Below are 24,074 nucleotides of genomic sequence, written 5' to 3'. Positions count from 1 at the left end.
TTCTAAGTAAGAGTGTGTGAGTGTTCTTTGAGTGTTTTGTGAGTATTGGTAGTGCAATGGAGGGTACCGCAAACTTGGTGGTGTATCTCAACGGTGAAATAATACGCAATACTCATGAGGGAGTGAGGTTTGTCTGCCAGAATCCGTTTTCGTTTGTGGTTCCATGCACCATGACGTTAATGGAGCTTCAGAACGGTCTCTGTCAAAGTATGGAGAACGGTATGTTAATGACAGTGAGCAGAATTTTGTACCGAAATCCAGTTATAGTTTTTGGTGGTCTAATACAATTTGATACCATGCCAATCACTGACGAAGGGAGTATGCAGAATATGTTTCAAATTTATCGGCAGACTCAGATGCGACAGTCACAGATTGAGCTATATGTTGAGTTTGAAAGCGTAGAGACAGAAGGGATTCAAAATGTTTTAGATATAGAGGATGATAGAGCTGCAGTGTACGAGGGAATAGATAGTGACAGCGAAGAGGATTTTGAAGCCACTTATGAAGCCGGCGATGAAGACGAGGATGGTGATGTGGAAGTTGAGACAGCAACAGAGAATATAGTGGTTCATCCCTCGAGCAGTCACCGATGAACGTGCCACCATTCATGCGTGAGTTGGATCTCGACGCCATGCATGCACCGGAATTTCCGAAATATGCAAACATAGGTACGTCATGCATGAATAATACGTTTTTGTTAATTGATACTTTTGGAATGATTAATGAACGATGATTTTCCACTTTATGTAGGCGTTGCTGATCCTGAGGACGGAAAGTTCCGGATTGGAATGGAATATAGTTCCAGAAAGTCGGTGGTGGCTGCAATTAGAAGATACACTATCGTTAGAGGAGTTGACTACGATGTGTATGAGTCTGAGCCACAGACCTTCTATGCAAAATGCAAGATGTATGGGCGTGGGTGCGACTGGCTTATCCGAGCCAGCTTGATACGGAAAAAAGATTGTTGGGAGATACGCAGATACAATGGAAGGCACACGTGCACAATGGGAACGATTTCACAGGATAACTCCAAGTTGGACTCGGATACCGTTGCTGATAGTATAATGCCGTTAGTCGAGACTGACCCGTCAATCAAGGTGAAATCTATAATAGCGGAAGTCCAGTCAAGGTTCAACTATACCATCAGTTACCGAAAGGCTTGGTTGGCAAAGCAGAAGTCCATAGCGAAAGTTTTTGGTGGTTGGGAGGATTCTTACCAAGCCTTGCCATGGTGGCTCTCGGTCATGGTTCAGAAGATACGTGGGTCAGTTGGGCAAATAGAAACACGCCCACTGTACAACGGGAATGAGGAGGCGCAATGTGTAAAAATATTTCATCGCGTATTTTGGAGCTTCAATCCATGCGTTAGGGCATTTAGGCATTGCAAGCCTCTAGTTCAGGTGGACGGCACACACCTATACGGAAAATACAAAAGAACACTCCTGGTCGCTGTTGCACAAGATGGGAACCAGAACATTGTGCCTATAGCTTTTGCGCTAGTGGAAGGGGAGACAGCTGATGCGTGGCACTTCTTTCTCAGAAATCTGCGAATGCATATTGTCAGAAAAGACGGTGTGGGTATGATTTCAGATCGGCATAAGTCAATTCGGACAGCAGTAAATCGTTCCGGAGGTGAGTAGCAACCTCCAAGAGCATGATGGATGTTTTGTATAAGGCACATCGGCAGCAACTTCCTAAGAGCATTCAAAGTCCCTCACTTGCAGAAGCTTGTTGTCAACATTGGGTATTCAAGAACGGTGGAGGAGTACAACATCAACTATAAGAGGCTGGAAGAGCGAGGCGAGGCATATGCCAGGTGGTGCGATGACATTGGACTCAGACATTGGGTGTTGGCATTCGACGAGGGACATCGATGGGGCCATATGACGACCAACCTTGTCGAGTGCATTAACTCAGTGTTGAAGGGTGCCCGTAATCTACCAGTGCTGGCGCTGGTCCGAGCAACATATTATCGATTAAATGAACTTTTTACACGGAAGAGTGCCGAGGCTCACGAACGCAAGCGTGCTGGGTTTACATACTCCGTATTTGCACAAAAACGGATAGAGACAAATATGCAACAAGCTGGGAATATAGTAGTGCACCAGTTTGACAGACGAAATGAGGTGTTTGAGGTGCGAGACATGGCTAGCGGGAAGGTGTCAGTTGTTGACCTTGCGCGACGGACGTGTGACTGCGGGCACTTTCAGGTGGAACGACTACCTTGTCGCCATGTTATTGCTTGCTGTGCTAACCAGCGTCTTGATTGGCAGCTGTATGTGCACGATGTGTACAAGATGACAGAGATTCGTAAGGTATATAGATTTGAGTTCACACCGTTAGGTGATCCCGATACATGGCCCGCATATGAGGGACCGACATTGGTCGCTAATCCCGCCTTGAGACGAACGTCGAAAGGTCGCCCCAAATCTGTCCATCCACTCACAGCCTCTCCGTCAATGGGTAGGCCAAATATATAAGCGACATCTTCCAACGTCACTGTAATCTCACCCACCGGCATCACAAATGTGTGAGTCTCTGGCCTCCACCTTTCGACCAGAGCAGCTAATAACGGGTAAAATTCACGTATTATCCCAATTTTAGAGACGTGGTAGAATCCCGTGGTGCGTAGGTAGTTTTCCACCATCGGATTACACGTCTGTGGCAGATCCAGTTTACGCACCAACAAATTCCTGTTAGGCTACATAAAAAAATTTGTTATTAATAATTATTAATATTCAAATTATTAGAAAAGTAATGAAAAAAATTATATATTAACATTTATTTATTTTTTTACCTACTGTAAAAAAATTATTGAATTAAAATAAATAAATAAATAAATATTAATAAATAAATTAAATTAAACTATTCACTGAACTACTAATTTTCTTTGTTTACTGTCAAACATTTTTTTTTAAAAATAAATAAATATATAATTCTTTTTTTTTTTTTTACATAAATAAATAATATTTTTAATTTTATTTATTTATTTGTTAAAATACGTATTTGTAAGAGTATTTCTTTTTTCAATGATAGTTCACAGAGCCGACTTCATACATATTTATTTATCTATTTATTTTTATTAATTTTTTTATAAATACCGAAAATTATTTAGTCTTAAAAAATTCAAATATTTATTATTTATGCATTACTTTCGTTAATAATCACAACAAAATTTATATATTCAAAAATTAAAAAAAATTATGATAATACTAAAAAAAATTATATACAAAAAAAATATAATTATATTTTACAGATTCAAATTTTATTCTAACACAGTATATAAAAAAAAGGGCCTTTTTCTATATATTTATAAAATACTAATAACAACAATATTTAAAAAACTTCAGTATATAAAAAATTAAAATTTATCAACTTACATAAATTGGATGCTCCAAATAGTTGATAATATGTTCTTCAGGCACTGCATAATTACGTACCATTTTTTTAAATTTTTACAATTTTTCCCCAACTAATTACACCTTCACTACTACTACTATTACTCAAGCTATCCACTTTCTAATTTAACACTCACTCACTCGAACACACCGCCTTTTTTTTTCCCTTTCTTCCTTCAAAACCTGATGCCACACTCTCTGATCTTCAATGGAGGAGGAAGCTGAATTTATAGGGGCTGGCCACTGGATACCGGGGAAGGGGGTGTTCCCTGTATGCAGGCAAGCTTGCAACACGTCCCCGCGTGATTCTGCCATTCCTCGGTACCCAGCAAGCTTCACGGATTACACCGCTTCTCGCCCCCCATGTTGTCAGTGTCGCCAGTTCATCACGCTCCCTGTGTGTTGCAGGGATTCCGCTACGTCACTGACGTTGCATGGCCATCACGCCCCTGACGTATTGTCCCTGACACCACCCTCACGCAAAACATCTGTCTCACCCATATCGAACCAATACACCAACAATGTTTCCATACAAAAAATAATTTCCATATATATAAACTACAAAACTTTGATATATATATATATAAAGTTTAAGACATGTAAAATTGGATCTAATAAAGGAAACACATTTTTCATTTGTTAAAAAAAGGCATATAATATCATTTGATGAAGGCTACTTCATTGTTAGTATTTTAAATTTAACACATACTAATTTACTTTCAATAATTACTATTCTCATTTAAGTAAAAATCTAATTTAAATGAAATATTGTTAAATACTAATATGTTTTCTAAACTCAATAAATGAGACAGGTCTTGCAATGTCTCAGTAATAGCATCAGCAAAAAGGGATGCATTTTATTTATTTATTTTAACAATAAAAAAATTATATTATACAAGATAAATAAATTATAACATCGTAAGAACGAAGATAAAATAGCAAGACAATTTTGGCAATTTTATTAAAATTGATTTTGATAAAATAAATATTGTTTGAATAATATTAGTTAAAATCACTTATACATAAATAATTAATTAATTATTAAAAAATATAATATTTAATTATAATATTATTTTTTTAAGTATATTTATTTTTTAATATTTTTTAGTATTTTTTATAGTATTTTATTTTAGTATATTATAATTTTTTATTATTATAATAAAAATTAATATTTATTTATGAAATTAAAAATAACATATAAAAATTACCAATTTTTTAAATATTTTTTTAGTAAAAATTAATATTTATTTATAAAATTAAAAATAATATATAAAATAACATATTTTAGTACTCTTTTTATTTACTCTTAATACTCTTATTTTTAACACTCTTTTTAAGTACTCTTAATAATCTTATGTTTATTATTAACCTTAATCAATTGGTTAAAATTACTGCTCAAATAACTTAATCAATTAAATTAATTATTAACCTTAATTAATCATTATTGTAATGTTTTATATTATATTGTTTAATTTTATATTATCGTTGGAATTAATGTATAGATACATCTTTATCTTTATTGTTATAAAATGAAAATTAGGTGCCAATATTTTTCTGCTTTCATTTCGCGTGTACCACCATTGTCATGATCAATTCGTGGAAGCTGGCCATGAAACGCCCATTTCGTGGGCGCTGACAGAAGGAATGGTGATGAAGACACGTGAAAGTTCAAGAGCTTCACTTAGAACTTCAATCAGCAAGATTGGTGAAGTTTGTTATGCAGCACGTTTTCCTCTCTCCTTTTGTTATTTTTGTTATGACGAGCTGTAAATTCTGTTAGCAACTAATTGACCACACTCCCCTGCACTTCCCTGTATATAAATCAAACCTTGTATCATATTGAAGCAATACACAAGAATCACAGTCTTTCCTTGTTCTTCTTCTCTCTGATCTCACTCATACTTACAGCACCAGTTCCTTCCTTGAATCACAAGCTTTTGATACCTTTCATGGTATCAAAGCTTGGCTCCTTCAAAAACTATGGCTACGCCACAGAATCCCACCATTGATTCACACTTAGCTCAAATAGCGAGTGTACCTAGTTTCACAGCAAATTCGATATACATGAAGCTTGACAATGACAACTTTTTCCGATGGAAATATCAGGTAGAAGGCACAATAAAAGGAAATGATTTACTCGATCACATCACAGGAGCAAACCTTCCACTGAAGTTTCTCGAAACCAGAGAAGCCAATCCAGAATTTCAAAGATGGAAGAAGCAAAATGCATTGCTGAAATCGTGGTTGCTGGCTTCAATGTCAAAACCGTATACAACTCGAACGGTTGGCTGTGTCTTCACCTATCAAACTTGGAATAGGTTGGAGAGTCACTTTGCATCGCAGGTCAAAGCAAAAGTAATTCAGTTGAGAAACAAGCTAAGCAGCACAAAAATTGGTGCCTCAGTGAGTGACTATGTGCTAACAATCAAGAGCACAATTGATGCATTAATCTCAGTAGGAGAAAAGGTAAGTGAAAGTGAGCATGTAAATGCAATTCTTCACGGCCTCACTGAAGAGTACGCACCAGTCCTCACCTTAATTCTCACAAGATCTCAAGGAATCATAGTTGGAGAGCTAAAAGCAATTCTTTTGGCACATAAAAGCATGCTAGAGAGGTTCAGAAGGCCTGAATTAGATCACCTGGTACAAGTGAATGTGGCTCAATCAAGTTACTCAAGTCAGTATCCTCAAGAAAGCTATCAGGCAAATTTCATTCAAAGAGGTGGCTCAAGAAGCAATTTCAGAGGTAGAGGCAGATTCCAAAGCTTTAGGGTAGGAAGGCAGTCATAGCAATTTTACTCAGACAGGTCCAGAAATCAAAATTACTCAGATAGATACAAAAGTCAGGAAAGATCACCACAAGGTCAAGAAAGGATGCAAGAACAGGCCAGGCCCCAATGTCAATTGTGTAACAAGCTTGGCCACACTGCAAGAACCTGCTGGTATAGGTATGAAGATGATGATGCACAAATCAACTATTCTCAGCCTCAACACAAAGAAAGGTATGACATCAGGCAACAGAAGAATGAGCAACCAGAAGCAAACATGAGCAGTGTCCTAGCAAACTCTACAACAATTCAAGATGTAGTCTGGTATCCAGACTCTGGGACTACTCACCATATAACTGTAGATCCAGAGAATGTGGCAGAGAAGCAAAGCTATGAGGGGCCAGATCAAGTTGTAGTTGGGAACGGTACAGGTTTGGCCATTCACTGTGTTGAAAAAGCACTTTTTAAAACTAACTTGAGCTCAAAGAAACTAATAATGCAAAAACTGTTATTAGTACCAGATATTACAAAGAATATACTCAGTGTCTATCAATTTTGTTGTGATAATAATGTATTCTTTGAATTTCACTCTCACGGTTGTTATGTCAAATCTCAGGATACTAAAGAAGTAATCCTGCAAGAGGCATGTACAGGCTTCTCAATTTTGGTCCTGAAAACTCACCCTCTGCACTCACCAGCACACTACAAACACTAACAAGTACATGCTCTGGCATGCCAGACTTGGACATGCCTCAGCTACTGTTGTTTCCAAAGTCCTAAAGTCTTGTAATCTTTCTTTTTCACGAAATAAGTCTCCTTGTAACTCCTGTTGCATTGGAATGTCTCATGTCTTACCTTTTCCTGATTCTGAATCTGTTTACAATAAGTCTTTAGAACTCGTGTACTCTGATATTTGGGGTCCTTCCCCACTTTCTGATTCAAATGGCAATAACTACTTTGTCAATTTTATTGATACTTACTCTAAATTTACCTGGATTTATCTTATTAGAAGTAGAGCTCAGTTAAAATCCATATTTTTACATTTCCAACACATGGCTGAACTGCAATTAAATGATAAATTGAAAGTGTTTCAAAGTGACAATGCAGCAAAATACACCAGCCTCTTAAAGTTACTATAAGAACAAGGTATCATTCATCGATTTTCCTGTCCACATGTTCATCAACAAAATGACACGGCTGAGAGAAAGCATAGACATGTGGTGAAAATGGGACTAACATTGCTTGCTGCATCATCAGTGCCTATCAAGTTTTGGGGGGATGCCTTTACAACAGCTGCACAAATCATAAATATCTTGCCCACATCAGTGCTGAATGGTGTGTCACCCAGTGAGAGATTGCTTAACAAGAAACCACAATATGACAGCCTAAAAGTGTATGGCTGCACGTGCTTTCCACATCTCAGGCCTTGTAACAAGAACAAGCTCCAGTTCAGGTCCTCACCTTGTGTGTTTTTTGGATACAGCACTAGACACAAAGGCTATAAATGTCTCACAAGCTCAGACAAGATAGTGATTACAAGAAATGTAGTATTTGATGAAATCAACTTCCCTTTCAAGGACCCTCACTCAGAATTTAGCAAAGCAATGCAGTAGCCTCAAGAACAATCATTCTATCTTATGCTCCCACCACTACAAGTCATACCCAAACCTCCTACAGCACCTTAACCCCCACCTATTCCAGCCTGGTCCAACAACGCATCCCCACCCCGAGGCAGCTCTGCTAGCCAGCATCAACAAAACACATGTCCTACTATACCCTCCAGCTCAAATGTTCCCTCTCCAGTTTCCAGTCAAGATCCTTGCCAACCTTCACCCACCACCACCTCCAGCCCTCACATAGCTCCATCTGATGTAAAACCCGGTTAATTAACGGTTAATTAGCTTATAAATGAGAATTTATTCTAGATAGCCCAAAATGTGATTTTTATGGCTAAATATGATAGAGGAGATTGAGACGAGAATTTTGGTACCAATTTTATAGAATTCGGGCTAAGATTGGACCGAACGGGCCAAACCGGACCCAAAGTGGGCCCTTGGCCCAACATAACTAGACCAAAACCCTAGTTTTCAGCATTCTCTCTCCTCACTAAACACACTCACATGCTGAAAATGGAGGCCATGGAGGGAAGAACACTCTCTCAAGTTCTTTCTCTCACTTGATCTTCAAACCACCATAACTTTTGATCTAGAGCTCCGATTGCCGCTCCGTTTGCGGCCACGCGTTCACCGCGAAGAGCTCTACAAAACCCATACAATTAATCTTGAGGTAAGCTACGTTTTGCTCTTCGAAATTCCAGCCTTGTTTTCGAGTTTTATGAGCAAAAATGTTGAGATTTTGGGCTCTTTGATATTATAGGACCCAACTCTCTTGAAGGAGAAGGTTAATCTTGTCTTCTTGGACCTTGGGTGTGGTAAGATTCTCAACCCTAGTGTAATTTGTTGATTCTATGATGTTTGGGTATTGAGATGTTGTGTATGGGTATGATGATTTTGGCTTAGGTTGTGTATATGTGAATATTGGAGCTTGATTGGTGATTTTGAAAAGCTTGAAAAAGGGATTTGGTGGTGAAAAATCTGTTCTTGGAGGTATTGAGGCCTTGAGAGCTTGTGGATAAGTGGTTTGGAAGTGCTCCGGTTGAGCTTGGGAAATCGGCTAAGGTATGGTTTCGGTTTCCCGTATCTAATATGTAATGTGGTAGGAAATACTTAGGCTAGAGGCCCTAAGATAGGCATTGAATTGTTGATGTTGTTGAATTGTTGATATATATGATGTAGCCATATATGTGATGATGATTAATGATGCCTTGATGGTATGATGTATGAGAAATATGTATGTTGTGATATATGCTTGATGATTGGTTACGGTTGAATTGAGGGTTGAACCATGTTGATGGTGAGTATGATATTGATTGTGTACAATGATGATTTAGTGGAATTGATGTTGTTGAGAATTGGCATGAGGAAGAGTATATGATATGTCAATATATTTGAGTGTGAACCACTTGGGTAAAGTGGGTTAAAATGATGAGATAGTAATTTTGATAAATTGTGGTAAAGTGTCAATGTTGAGTTGAGGAGGCTTGATGTTGAAAATTGATATATTTTGATTGATTTCAAAGAAAAGGGGTGAAAATGACATGTTTTGATTGATTTTGAAAAGAGTTGAATATGGCTTGTTTTGAAAATGGCATGTTATGGTTTTGTATGAAAAACATAGTTTTTGGGCATACTTTGACGGGACATAACTTGGACTACGGATCTCTGTTTTGTACCAAATCTGTTTAGAAATGAAATTAGATCCGGGATGTCCCTACTGTTCGAAGAACGGGTGAAAAACGATTTAAAATGAGAAGGTTATGTCCGTCAGAAGATTGGGGGCTGAAACTATGAATTATGCAGCTTTTAACTTAGAAAAATTTTTAGCAGAATGACCCCCCGCGCGTAGGCGCACTTGGCGCGTACGCGCCGTTCTTCTCGAAAGTGCCATCCATGCGTGCGCGTGAAGTGCGCGGGCGCGCCGATGTGCTGCACCCAATGCCCAGCAATTTTTCAGAGAGTTATGCCAGAACTGTGCCAGTTTTGTGCCTGGGGCACGAGAGTACCCACGCGTACGCGTGGTTGATGCGTGCGCGTCGTTTGGCTAGTTTTCAATCCACGCGTTAGCGTGCATGACGCTTACGCGTCGATGAGTTGTCGAGGCCATCCACGCGTGCGCGTGGAGTGCGCGTACACGTGGCCTTGTTTTCATCCCAAAGTTGATTTTTGAGTTTTAAAAGCCAAATCTCATACTTCTAAGCCTCCGATCTCACCACTTATGTCTTAAATCATTATGATATGTCTAGCTATGAGAAGAAGGGCTAGTGAATGTGGCAACTTGCGAGTAAAGCAAGGGAAAAATGGATGATCAATGAGGATCAAGGATGATTATGTGAGAGGCAGAGGATGGTGGTGGAAGTGCTTGTTATGCCATAGGCCGAAAGGCTGTAATTGTTAATGAAATGGTTGGTTATGGATTTAACCGTGAGTCGGATGGCTGGATTATTGCCGTATTACAGCGGGGCCATGATTATGGCTATGTATAAACGCATATATATGCTGTTGAATGAATTGTGAAAGTTGCACTTCCATTATTGGAGATGAGAGTTTCCCTGGGAGAAAGCAGTGGCTAGCCACCACGTGCTCCAGGTCGAGACTTGAAGCTCTGTTGACCCTATGTCGTTAGGGTGGCCGGGCACTGTGAAATTCCCGGACGAGCTCACCCCCAAAAATATTCACCAGTGATGGTGATGGATAAATATTCACCAGTGATGGTGATGGATAAATATTCACCAGTGAGGGTGATGGATATGGATCATGATTATGATCAAGTTATAATGAGCACGACTCAAGTTGGGGAGACACGACAGAGGGACAGTTCAATGGTTAACTGCCAGGACTTGTCGGGTTGGCTCTATAACCGACAGATGATATCATCAGCCACTAGGAACAGGCATTCATCATATGCATACTATATGAATTGTTTGAGATTGCCTATTTGACTGCATATTACTTGCTAATTGTCTAAATGCCTTACTTGTTCCTAATTGTATATTTCTTGCTTGATATAACCGTGTTTGCTACATTATACTTCTGCTGGTGGTTGGGAGGTTTGAAGGAATTGGAAAGGGAAGTATTAGTTAGACTGAAGTATCCTTAGTCAGATGCCCTTTATGGTTTAGCTTGTTTATAAGCTTTGATATTATCTGGAGGAAGTTCTAGGATTGCCTTCGGCTTTCCTCTATTATTATGTATTATATATGTGGAAGCTGTTACCATGTTGGGGACCTCTGGTTCTCACCCATGCGGATTTTGTGGTTTTCAGATGCAGGACGTGAGGTTTCCCGCTGAGGCATGCAGGAGACTTCTAGATTTGCAAAGATCCTTTGTTCTCGGGACTAAGTTTTTGTTTGTATGTTTTGCTTAGATACATTTATCTCCATTAAATAATACAAACTGTGATGACTCCTCTTATGGGAGATTTTGGAGAATAAGTTTTATGTATTTGTGTCCCTTTGGGTTTTCTTTGGGGTTTTCCTTATCTTTATCATATGTATATATTGCTATGCTCGAACTGGTTATCTTCGCAGCCGGATTTTGAGTCTTGATATTCCTGTTTTTGACACTCCTTTGTATATATATAATCTCGCGTTGGTTTAACCTTGTTCGTTACGTTATCGATCGGAGTGTTGCGCTTTAGAGTTGCGATTTTTGTTTACCCCTTTTTCTACAAAGGCTCTTAGTTATAATCAATCATTCATACTACTATACGTACTAATTTTTATTTTAGAGGTCGTAATACCTTGCCATCTCTGAATTATGACTTAAGCATAAGACTCTGTATGGTAGGGTGTTACATTATGGTATCAGAGCAGTTCGTTCCTGTAGAGCCTGAGGAATGGACTGACTATGCTTCTGTGCATTCTCTCTCTGTGTGTTATGTGCTATTAGTATATCTGCTTGATATAATTGGCATAAATGTTCATGAGCATGCATTTGGGACTTTGAAGTACTAGACTTCCGATATTGAGACTGATCAACTTAATATCGATTGTTTGGTATGTATAGGAACCAGATGGTGCCTCGTGGATGCAGTAGAGGTAGTGAGAGAGGTCGTACGAATGCTCGTGCGCCGGAGAATAACCCTAATGACCCGGTGAACTTTATGACCGCGTTGGAGAACATGGCTGCTGCTATGCAAGCTACTGCTGAGGCTCTTGGTCAACAGATGAACAACCATGGTAATGATGGAGGTGGAGTTCAGGGCCCGATGACACTAGCAAACTTTTTGAAGGTTAATCCGCCTAAGTTCAAGGGAACTACTAGTCCGACTGAGGCTGATACATGGTTTCAGGCTATAGAGCGAGCACTGCAAGCACAAGTGGTACCTGAAGGACAGCGTGTCGAGTTTGCTACCTATATGCTCACAGGTGAAGCGTCGCATTGGTGGTAAGGTATCCGACGTCTTCTGCAGCAGGGTGATGACTATATCACCTGGAATGTCTTCCAAGAGGAGTTCTATAAGAAGTACTTTCCGACTTCTGCTAGGACGGCTGAGGAACTTGAATTGTTACAGCTGAAGCAGGGTACTATGTCTATATCAGAGTATACTGACAAGTTTGAGGAGCTGTTCAGGTTCTCTCGTATGTGCCAAGGGACTTCGGTGGAATATGAGGAATGGAAGTGTGTTAAGTATGAAGGAGGACTCCGGAGCGATATTTTCAGTTCAGTGGGACCAATGGAGATTAGGACTTTCTCCGAATTAGTGAACAAGTGTAGGGTTGCTGAAGAATGTGTGAAAAGGGCAACTGTTGAGAAAGGGAGTCACAAAGGATCATTCCTACAGAACCGAGGGAAGAGCGTTGCACCTAGAGGTCCGTCTTTCAAGAGGGGAAGCTCTTTCAAGAGGCCCAACAACAACAACTCCCAAGGAAAAAGGTATGGGAAGCAACCTCAGAATGATCAAGCTTGTACTAGGTGTGGAAGTCACCATCCGGGAGTACCATGCAAGGCCGGATGGGGTTTGTGCTACAATTGTGGAAAGGCGGGGCATAAAGCCGCAAATTGTCCTGAGAAGCAGAAACAAGGTGCTGGGAAAGCACAACAGACTGGTCGGGTGTTCACCACCTCAGCTATAGGTGCCAAGGGATCCGAGACACTTATTCGAGGTAACTGTGAAATGGCTTGTCAAACTTTAAATGCTTTATTTGATTCGGGAGCATCGCATTCATTCATTGCATTTGAGAAAGCCCATGAGCTAGGATTGAAGATCGTAACCTTAGGTTATGATCTAAGAGTGTATAATGCTACCCATGAAGCCACGGTAACTAGGCCAGGATGCCCGGAAGTTTCCTTTAGGTTCAAGCAGCGTGATTTTATTCATAATTTAGTCTGCTTGCCGATGATCGGTCTTGATCTTATCTTGGGATTGGACTGGTTATCTAAGAACCATGTCCTGCTTGATTGTTCTACAAAGTCGGTGTACTTTATGCCGGAAGATACTGAAGGGCCGGTCGTGGTGAATAATTATTACTTGAATTCGATGATGGTGAACTGTTCCGGAACCGAATGTCAGGGTATCATGTTGTTAACCGCGGGCGTTTCGGGTGATGATCAAAGGTTGGAACAGATTCCGGTTGTGTGTGTGTTTCCGGAAGTGTTTCCCGATGATATTGATGAGTTTCCACCTAACCGAGAGGTTGAGTTTGCTATTGAATTGGTGCCCGGGGCGGGACCAATCTCAAGTGCTCCTTATAGGATGTCACCGTTAGAGATGAACGAGCTAAAGTCTCAGTTAGAGGATTTGTTGGGATTTTATACGACCAAGTGTCTCTCCGTGGGGTGCTCCAGTGTTACTGGTGAAGAAGAAGGATGGGAGTATGCGGCTCTGTGTGGATTACAGGCAGCTGAACAAGGTTACAATAAAGAATAAGTACCCATTGCCGAGAATTGATGATCTCATGGATCAGTTACAAGGAGCTGGAGTTTTCTCCAAGATCGATTTGCGATCCGGTTATCACCAGATAAGGGTGAGGGGTGAGGATATCCCTAAGACCACTTTCAGGACTCGTTATGGTCATTACGAGTACACTGTAATGTCTTTTGGGTTGACGAACGCTCCTGCGGTATTCATGGATTACATGAATAGAGTTTTCCGTCCGTTTCTGGATAAATTCGTTGTTGTCTTCATTGATGACATACTAATTTATTCCAAGACTGAAGAAGAGCATGCGGAACACTTGAGGACCGTGTTGCAGATTCTAAAGGAGAAGAAACTCTATGCAAAATTGTCTAAGTGTGAGTTTTAGAAGAGTAAGGTGAAGTTTTTGGGCCATGTGGTGAGTAAGAAGGGAATAGCCGTAGATCCAACTAAGGTGGAGGCTGTGATGGATTGGAAGCAACCAACCACCGTAACAGAGATAAGGAGATTTCTGGGTTTAGCTGGCTATTACCGAAGGTTTATTAAGGGCTTTTCACAGATAGCTTTGCCAATGACAAAGTTAACCCGCAAAGACACTCCGTTTGTTTGGACTCTTGAGTGCGAGGAGAGCTTTCAGACATTGAAGAAAAAGTTGACCACTGCACCTGTGTTAGTGTTACCTGAGCCGAATGAGCCATTTGAGGTGTATTGTGATGCCTCATTGAAGGGTCTAGGGTGCGTGCTGATGCAACATCATAACGTGGTGGCGTATGCCTCACGACAGTTGAGACCGCATGAAGTGAATTACCCTACGCACGATTTGGAACTCGCTGCGGTTGTGTTTGCCTTGAAGGTGTGGAGGCATTACCTCTATGAGGTTAAGTTCCAAGTTTTCTCTGATCATAAGAGCTTGAAGTATCTCTTTGATCAGAAAGAGCTTAATATGAGGCAGAGAAGGTGGATGGAATTGTTGAAGGACTACGACTTTGAGTTGCATTACCATCCGGGAAAGGCGAACATAGTGGCAGATGCGTTGAGTCGGAAGTCATTATATGCGGCTTGGATGATGCTTCAAGAGGAGAAGTTGCTTAAAGGATTTGAGAGTCTGAAAATTGGTGCTCGAGAAGTATCCGGAACTTTGTGTTTGAGCCGATTAGAGATCTCAAGTGATTTTAAGTCCAAACTCCTAAAGGCTCATCAAAATGATGAAGCGTTATGGAAGGTGTTACCGGCTATTGAGCAAAGAAAACAATGGAGAGTGTCGGAAGAAAAAGATGGGTTATGGAGATTCAAGGGTAGGATCATTGTGCCGGATGTTGGCACTTTGAGGCAAGATATTTTAAAGGAGGCACACAAAAGCAGATTCTCCATTCACCCGGGAAGTACTAAGATGTACCATGATTTAAAGGCGATGTTTTGGTGGCCGGGTATGAAGAATGATGTGGCGGAATATGTATCAAAGTGCTTAACTTGTCAAAAGGTAAAGATTGAACATCAAAGACCTTCCAGGATGTTGCAACCTTTAGAGATTCCACAATGGAAGTGGGAAAGTATTGCAATGGACTTTGTGTCGGAATTGCCAAGGACTAGGGCTGGTTTTGATGCTATTTGGGTGATTGTGGACCGACTGACGAAGTCAGCTCACTTTTTGCCCATTTGGATGACTTACACCCTTGAGGAGCTAGCACGGTTATACATAAAGGAGATTGTGAGACTTCATGGTATACCTGCTACTATAATCTCTGATAGAGATTCTCGTTTTACTTCAAGGTTTTGGGATGCATTTCAGAAAGCTTTTGGAACCCGATTAAGCTTGAGCACGGCTTACCATCCTCAAACAGATGGTCAATCTGAGAGGACGATCCAAACACTAGAGGATATGTTGAGAGCTTGTGTTTTGGACCAACCGGTGAGTTGGAATCGGTATATGCCATTAGTGGAGTTTGCATACAATAATAGTTATCATGCGAGCATTGGAATGGCTCCGTATGAGGCCTTGTATGGGAGGAAATGTCAATCTCTGCTATGTTGGTATGAAGCTGGAGAGAAAAGCTTGTTAGGGCCAGAAATGATAGCTGAGACCACTGAACAAGTCAAGAAAATCCGAGATAGGATGTTTACGGCGCAGAGTCGTCAAAAGAGTTACGCCGATCAGAGGCGAAAGCCCTTAGAATTTGAGGAAGGGGACCATGTCTTCCTTAAGGTTACTTCGACCACGGGAGTAGGTAGGGCGATTAAAGCAAAGAAGTTGAATCCTCGATACATTGGTCCATTTCAGATCCTGGAGAGGATTGGACCGGTGGCGTATCGAATGGCTCTACCACCTTATCTTTCGAATCTGCACGACGTGTTTCACGTGTCGCAGCTTCGGAAGTACACTCCTGATGCTAGCCATGTGTTAGAACCTGAGTCGGTTTAGTTAAGGGAAGATTTGACGCTTCCAGTGGCTCCGGTTAGAATTGATGATACTAGTATCAAACGGTTGCGTGGAAAAGAGGTTTCATTAGTCAAAGTGGCATGGAGTCGAGGCGGTGATGAGGAACACACTTGGGAACTTGAGTCGGAGATGCGAACGGATTATCCGCATTTATTCTCAGGTAATTGCATTTGAATTTTGTGGGCAAAATTCCCAATTAGGTGGGTAGAATGTAAAACCCAGTTAATTAACGGCTAATTAGCCTATAAATGAGAATTTATTCTAGATAGCCCAAAATGTGATTTTTGTGGCTAAATATGATAGAGGAGATTGAGACGAGAATTTCAGTACCAATTTTATAGAATTCGGGCCAAGATTGGACCGAACGGGCCAAACCGGGCCAACCGGACCCAAAGTGGGCCCTTGGCCCAACATAACTAGACCAAAACCCTAGTTTTCAGCATTCTCTCTCCTCACTAAACACATTCACATGCTGAAAATGGAGGCCATGGAGGGAAGAACACTCTTTCAAGTTCTTTCTCTCACTTGATCTTCAAACCACCATAACTTTTGATCTAGAGCTCCGATTGCCGCTCCGTTTGACGTCACGCGTTCACCGCGGAGAGCTCTACAAAACCCATACAATTAATCTTGAGGTAAGCCACGTTTTGCTCTTCGAAATTCCAGCCTTGTTTTCGAGTTTTATGAGCAAAAATGTTGAGATTTTGGGCTCTTTGATGTTATAGGACCCAACTCTCTTGAAGGAGAAGGTTAATCTTGTCTCCTTGGACCTTGGGTGTGGTAAGATTCTCAACCCTAGTGTAATTTGTTGATTCTATGATGTTTGGGTATTGAGATGTTGTATATGGGTATGATGATTGTGGCTTAGGTTGTGTATATGTGAATATTGGAGCTTGTTTGGTGATTTTGAAAAGCTTGAAAAAGGGATTTGGTGGTGAAAAATCTGTTCTTGGAGGTATTGAGGCCTTGAGAGCTTGTGGATAAGTGGTTTGGAAGTGCTCCGGTTGAGCTTGGGAAATCGGCTAAGGTATGGTTTCGGTTTCCCCTATCTAATATGTAATGTGGTAGGAAATACTTAGGCTAGAGGCCCTAAGATAGGCATTGAATTGTTGATGTTGTTGAATTGTTGATATATATGATGTAGTCATATATGTGATGATGATTAATGATGCCTTGATGGTATGATGTATGAGAAATATGCATGTTGTGATATATGCTTGATGATTGGTTACGGTTGAATTGAGGGTTGAACCATATTGATGGTGAGTATGATATTGATTGTGTACAATGATGATTTAGTGGAATTGAGGTTGTTGAGAATTGGCATGAGGAAGAGTATATGATATGTCAATATATTTGAGTGTGAGCCACTTGGGTAAAGTGGGTTAAAATGATGAGATAGTGATTTTGATAAATTGTGGTAAAGTGTCAATGTGTGAGTTGAGGAGGCTTGATGTTGAAAATTGATATATTTTGATTGATTTCAAAGAAAAGGGGTGAAAATGACATGTTTTGATTGATTTTGAAAAGAGTTGAATATGACTTGTTTTGAAAATGGCATGTTGTGGTTTTGTATGAAAAACATGGTTTTTGGGCATACTTTGATGGGACATAACTTGGACTACGGATCTCTGTTTTGTACCAAATCTGTTTAGAAATGAAATTGGATTCGGGATGTCCCTGCCGTTCGAAGAACGGGTGAAAAACGATTTAAAATGAGGAGGTTATGTCCGTCTTCCGATTGGGGGTTGAAATTGTGAATTCTGCAGCTTTTAACTTAGAAAATTTTTTAGCAGAATGACCCCCCGCGCGTAGGCGCACTTGGCGCGTACGCGCCGTTCTTCTCGAAAGCGCCATCCACGCGTGCGCGTGATGTGCGCGAGCGCGCCGATGTGCTGCACCCAATGCCCAGCCATTTTCCAGAGAGTTATGCCAGAACTGTGCCAGTTTTGTGCCTGGGGCACGAGAGTACCCACGCGTACGCATGGTTGACGCGTGCGCGTCGTTTGGCTAGTTTTCAATCCATGCGTTAGCGTGCATGACGCTTACGCGTCGATGAGTTGTCGAGGCCATCCACGCGTGCGCGTGGAGTGCGTACGCGTGGCCCTGTTTTCATCCCAAAGTTGATTTTTGAGTTTTAAAAGCCAAATCTTATACTTCTAAGCTTCCGATCTCACCACTTATGTCTTAAATCATTATGATATGTCTAGCTATGAGAAGAAGGGCTAGTGAATGTGGCAACTTGCGAGTAAAGCAAGGGAAAAATGGATGATCAATGGGGATCAAGCATGATTATGTGAGAGGCGGAGGATGGTGGTGAAAGTGCTTGTTATGCCATAGGCCGAAAGGCTGTAATTGTTAATGAAACGGCTGGTTATGGATTTAATCGTGAGCCAGATGGCTGGATTATTGCCGTATTATGGCGGGGCCATGATTATGGCTATGTATAAACGCATATATATGCTGTTGAATGAATTGTGAAAGTTGCACTTCCATTATCGGAGATGAGAGTTTCCCTGGGAGAAAGCAGTGGCTAGCCACCACGTGCTCCAGGTCGAGACTTGAAGCTCTGTTGACCCTATGTCATCAGGGTGGCCGGGCACTGTGAAATTTCCGGACGAGCTCACCCCCAAAAATATTCACCAGTGATGGTGATGGATAAATATTCACCAGTGATGGTGATGGATAAATATTCACCAGTGAAGGTGATGGATATGGATCATGATTATGATCAAGTTATAATGAGCATGACTCAAGTTGGGGAGACACGACAGAGGGACAGTCCAATGGTTAACTGCCAGGACTTGTTAGGTTGGCTCTATAACCGACAGATGATATCATCAGCTACTAGGGACAGGCATTCATCATATGCATACTATATGAATTGTTTGCGATTGCCTATTTGACTGCATATTACTTGCTAATTGTCTAAATGTCTTACTTGTTCCTAATTGTATATTTCTTGTTTGATATAACTGTGTTTGCTACATTATACTCCTGCTGGTGGTTGGGAGGTTTGAAGGAATTGAAAAGGGAAGTATTAGTTAGATTGAAGTATCCTTAGTCAGATGCCCTTTATGGTTTAGCTTGTTTATAAGCTTTGATATTATCTGGAGGAAGTTCTAGGATTGTCTTCGACTTTCCTCTATTATTATGTATTATATATGTGGAAGTTGTTACCATGCTGGGGACCTCTGGTTCTCACCCATGCGAATTTTGTGGTTTTCAGATGCAGGACGTGAGGTTTCCCGCTGAGGCATGCAGGAGACTTCTAGATTTGCGAAGATCCTTTGTTCTCGGGACTAAGTTTTGGTTTATATGTTTTGCTTAGATACTTTTATATCCATTAAATAATACAAACTGTGATGACTCCTCTTATGGGAGATTTTGGAGAATAAGTTTTATGTATTTGTGTCCCTTTGGGTTTCCTTTGGGGTTTTCCTTATCTTTATCATATGTATATATTGCTATGCTCAAACTGGTTATCTTCGCAGCCAGATTTTGAGTCTTGATATTCCTGTTTTTGACACTCCTTTGTATATATATAATCTCGCGTTGGTTTAACCTTGTTCGTTACGTTATCGATCGGAGTGTTGCGCTTTAGAGTTGCGATTTTTGTTTACCCCTTTTTCTACAAAGGCTCCTAGTTATAATCAATCATTCATACTACTATACGTACTAATTTTTATTTTAGAGGTTGTAATACCTTGCCATCTCTGAATTATGACTTAAGCATAAGACTCTGTATGGTAGGGTGTTACATCTGACACACCTGTCCTTGTTCCTATATCAGACTTTGAAGTTGTGGTTCCTTGGGATTAAACCTCAACCTCTATTGAACCTTGTGATACAGTAACAAACTCTCACCCTATGATAACAAGAAGCAAAAATGGTTCACTGAAACCAAAGGTCTTTCATGCAAGTATGGAGTCCAAGAGTGTACAACAGGCACTGAATGATCAATAGTGGAAAGAAGCAATGGATGCAGAATTTGAAGCTTTGCAAAGGAACAACACCTGGAAACTGGTATCACTGCCAATTGGTAAGAAAGCCATAGGCAGCAAGTAGGTCTATAGAGTCAAATATAATGCTGATGGGAGCTTGCAGAAATACAAGGCAAGACTTGTTGCTCAGGGATTCTCCCAGAGACCAGGTTGTGACTTCACTGAGACATACAGTCCAGTAGTCAAGCCAACATCCATTTGGATAATACTTTCCATTGCATTGGCAAGAGGCTGGTCAAGATCAATATATATATATATATATATATATATATATATATATATATATATATATATATATATATATATATATATATATATATATATATATATATATTTGACCCATGATTGATTGGATTGTGGTCATATTCCTTATTCCCAACAATCTCCCACTTGCACGAGAGCCAATCATAATAGATTGGATCTTGGCGATACTATTATCTCAATAATCAACACGCAAGCACTGCTCTACCGGTAGGAGGTGAAACTAAGGTTGGTTGCGTTGCTGAGAAGAGAAAGAATGAAAAAAATTAATCAGGATTATCTGTTGCTTGGTTTGGCTTAAAAAGGGTTTGGTTCGGTTGAACCAAAAATTAGGAGAAGAATAACAGTTTAAATCTTGGTTCATCAAATAACAAAGATCATTTTGCTTAGTTGATCGAACGTGGTTTTTAACTAACTAACCTAATGTTATATTGATTCATCTGTCTTAACATTTATCTATTACACATACATATATCAATTTACAAAAATTATTATTTTTTTAGAAAACATATGAAATTTTTGAGGTAGAATCCTGGAATAACTCGGGATTAATCTCTAGGATATCTTGCCGCATATCATTAGGGATGCGAGAGTATAAGCTATCCAAGTACCATTGTAATAAACATCCTTCAGACAAAAATCAAACTCCATAATCTCAACAAAGCTCACTCTACGACCCATTGTTCTCACAGGAATCCATTCCGCATACCAAAATGACTTATTTAAGTCACCTGTGCCGCAAATAAAGTCTCCCAACAACGTTTCAGCAACTTTCACTATTGATTTTCATACTAAAAAATTAATTGCCTTTGCCTCAATATTAAAATATTATTATCTTTCAAGTATTTTTTAGTCATAACTTGAACCCACAACTCGTGCGGAGAATGGATGAGATACTACACTAACTTACCCAAAACAGTCATAATGTCATATTGACCAGAGTAAAATCCATGTAAGCAATACTTTCAAAATTTTTTTTAGAATAATCATCTATTTTTAAGATATGAGATAAAGTCTTCTAGACTTAAGGCTCGTTTGGAAAATTTTAAAAGTAACTTTTTTTTAACTTTTGACTTATGAAAAATAGTAGTATTAATGTCTGGTATAATTTTCAAAACTAAATTGCAACTTTCTAAGAAGCTATTTAGGAGTTTATAGAGAAGTTAAAAAAATTACTTCTCTCATAATACTTCTACTTTTCATCACATTTCTATAAAATAAGTACTTTTAGAGTTAAAAATTCAAATACAAAATAACTTATTTATAAATTACTTTTAACAGAGTTATTTATTGCTTAAGTTATTTTATCAAAATGAACTTAATTAAGTTGGTTACTGAAACTGAGCCTTAAACTTTTTAACTCCAAATAAACTGACAGATTAATTTATCAATATCAGAACAATATCCCAAAAAAATAAAAAAGCTCACCTACATCCTATATACTAGAATGAAAAAAAAATGACTTAGCTAAACAGATTCTTCTTACTTTATTGAGAGCTTATTTGGGTGAGCTTTTAAAAAAAGATCTTTTTTCGAATTATCTTTTTTTAAAAGATCTTATAGAGAAGTAAAAGTAATTTTATGTTTGGATATCTCATGCAAAAAGATCTTTTTATTTATCAATTATGTTTGGATATAATAATATAAAAGTACTTTTTTGTTTATTTATTACATAAAAAACATCTTTTTTTAAAGAAAAAATTTTTTAAAAAAAGATGTAAATTACAGCTTCTCAAAAAAGATTTTTTTATTTTTTTAATATTTTTATTTTTACTACTAAAAATTTGCCAAACACACTAAAAAATAAAAAAAATTCATTAAAAAAAATCTTTTCTAACCAAATAATAGCACTTAAACAAACACCGAAAGAATGACATTTTTAAGATACAAATTTATTCAAAATTTTATCCGTCACATAATTAAAAGTAATTCTAAAAGTCTTTGTATGACCCGAAGAAACTCCCAAATACTTTTCGAGATATTTGTCACACTTATTGTTTTAGTTTCCTTTACTTTATCCACTTCTTAATTTATTTTCTGTAATATCAACAATCATATTTAGTCAATATAATTCTCCTTCGTTAGAATACAACAAGAATACTAGTTAATGAAATTAACAAATTATACTTTTGTGCTATAAAATTTACCAACAAAGTTTCCTATCAAAAGATTACGTCACACATCCATTGGTTTCCTTATTTTTCTATTTTAATTTTTAATAAACCTCCAAATTGGTATTTTATAAACTTTGTATAAGAAAAATTAGTCTTAAAAAAAATAATACTGACGAATTATTTCTTAATCTTTAGAGTATTAGACATACTTGTCCATGATCAGATAAAGAAATAGATTAGTCTCAAATTATATATATTTTAAATTTCTTTAAAATAAAGAAATAAATTAGTCACAAACATTTTGCATTATATTATTTCCCCTACTACTGCTTAGCCTCATACTATATACAGCCCATGCTGCAAACTATCTTAACAAGTTAAAAATTTTACCACAATGGACTAGAATAATTTATCGGAATAAGAATTCTGATGACTTTTCAAAAAATAAAAATTTAATTATTGTGTTGATCTTTATAATTTTATTAAATTTTTAATGAGATTTTTATAATTTTTTTAATTAAATCTTTACACTGCTTTTAATTTTATAATTAGGTCCTTTTTAATATAAAAAATGTTAGAATTAACTAATATTTTTTTACAAAATGAAAGTATTCATAATTAAAAACCTAACTAAATCTTTGATAGCATGTATTTTTAAAAAAAATATTATGTTAATTTTAATATTTTTTATATGAAAAGGACCTAATGCAAAATTAAAAACAACATAGAAATCCATTTGAAAAAAAAATTATAGAAACCTACTTGAAAATTTAATAAAACTATGAGAACCAATAAAGTAATTAAACTAAAACTAAATTAAATCGAAGTAGTAGAAACATAGGAATTTAGTAATTAAAAGAACCTTGGGAGAATGAGAAAAGGACAGAGCGGGAGCGAGCATTTGAGGATGAAACATGGCGAGGAAGATGACCATGCCGTTAGAAGAGATAAGAGAGAGAGCATGAGAGGATGTGCATTTGGTGTCAAGGAGGGTTCTTCTTGAGAGGGTTTAAGAAAGCCACCGAAGGTATTTTTTAGAGATAAGGTCATTGGTGCAGAGAAGTTTAAGGCTTTTGCATTAATAGGGTCTTTATCTAAAGATGGTATCATCACGGTGACAGGTAAGCAGGGTGATTTTGGCCCCCTAAGTGTCAGTTTTACGAAAGAGGCAAAGAGCTGCCTAGCTGAACTATATAAGAAAGTCATCGTGATCAAGGTGCTGGATAAGCATTATGACTATACGGCTCTTATGCATAAGCTTCGGATGGTATGGCGCATCAAAGGAGGATTTGATTTGTTGGATGAGGGATTTGGGTATTTTTTGGTTAAATTTGATATTACTGCAGATTGTGAGAAAGTCATGCTTGGTGGCCAGTGGTTAATAGACGATCACTATATCACAGTAAATCTATGGGATGTGGGTTTTAGGCCATGCAAACAATCATTCGAATTAACGCTAGTATGGATTCAAGTCTCGAAACTTCTGATTTGGTGCTACCACGAACAAGTAATACTGCAAATTGCTTCTATAATAGAGGTTCTGGTGAAAGTAGACTTGGCCACTAAGCTTGCAGAGAGAGAAAAATATGTCCGAGATTGTGTTCAGATTAATCTTG

General features: G+C 38.6%; 2 protein-coding genes across 2 annotated transcripts; both read left to right on the top strand.

The window, feature by feature from the left end:
• Positions 1 to 589: 589 nt before the first annotated feature.
• LOC112717881 (uncharacterized) lies at positions 590 to 1,640 on the top strand. The gene is made up of 2 exons (XM_025769807.1): positions 590 to 668; positions 751 to 1,640. The coding sequence occupies exons 1-2, from the start codon at positions 590 to 592 to the stop codon at positions 1,638 to 1,640; spliced, it is 969 nt and encodes a 322-aa protein (XP_025625592.1).
• Positions 1,641 to 1,661: 21 nt separating this feature from the next.
• On the top strand, positions 1,662 to 2,480 carry LOC112717880 (uncharacterized). The gene has a single exon (XM_025769806.1). The coding sequence runs from the start codon at positions 1,662 to 1,664 to the stop codon at positions 2,478 to 2,480; it is 819 nt and encodes a 272-aa protein (XP_025625591.1).
• Positions 2,481 to 24,074: the final 21,594 nt, after the last annotated feature.

This window comes from Arachis hypogaea, chromosome 10 (assembly GCF_003086295.3).
Source record: "Arachis hypogaea cultivar Tifrunner chromosome 10, arahy.Tifrunner.gnm2.J5K5, whole genome shotgun sequence".
NCBI lineage: Eukaryota > Viridiplantae > Streptophyta > Magnoliopsida > Fabales > Fabaceae > Arachis > Arachis hypogaea.
The sequence above is the reverse complement of the archived record's forward strand: the minus strand, read 5'-3'. Positions and strand labels throughout refer to the sequence as shown.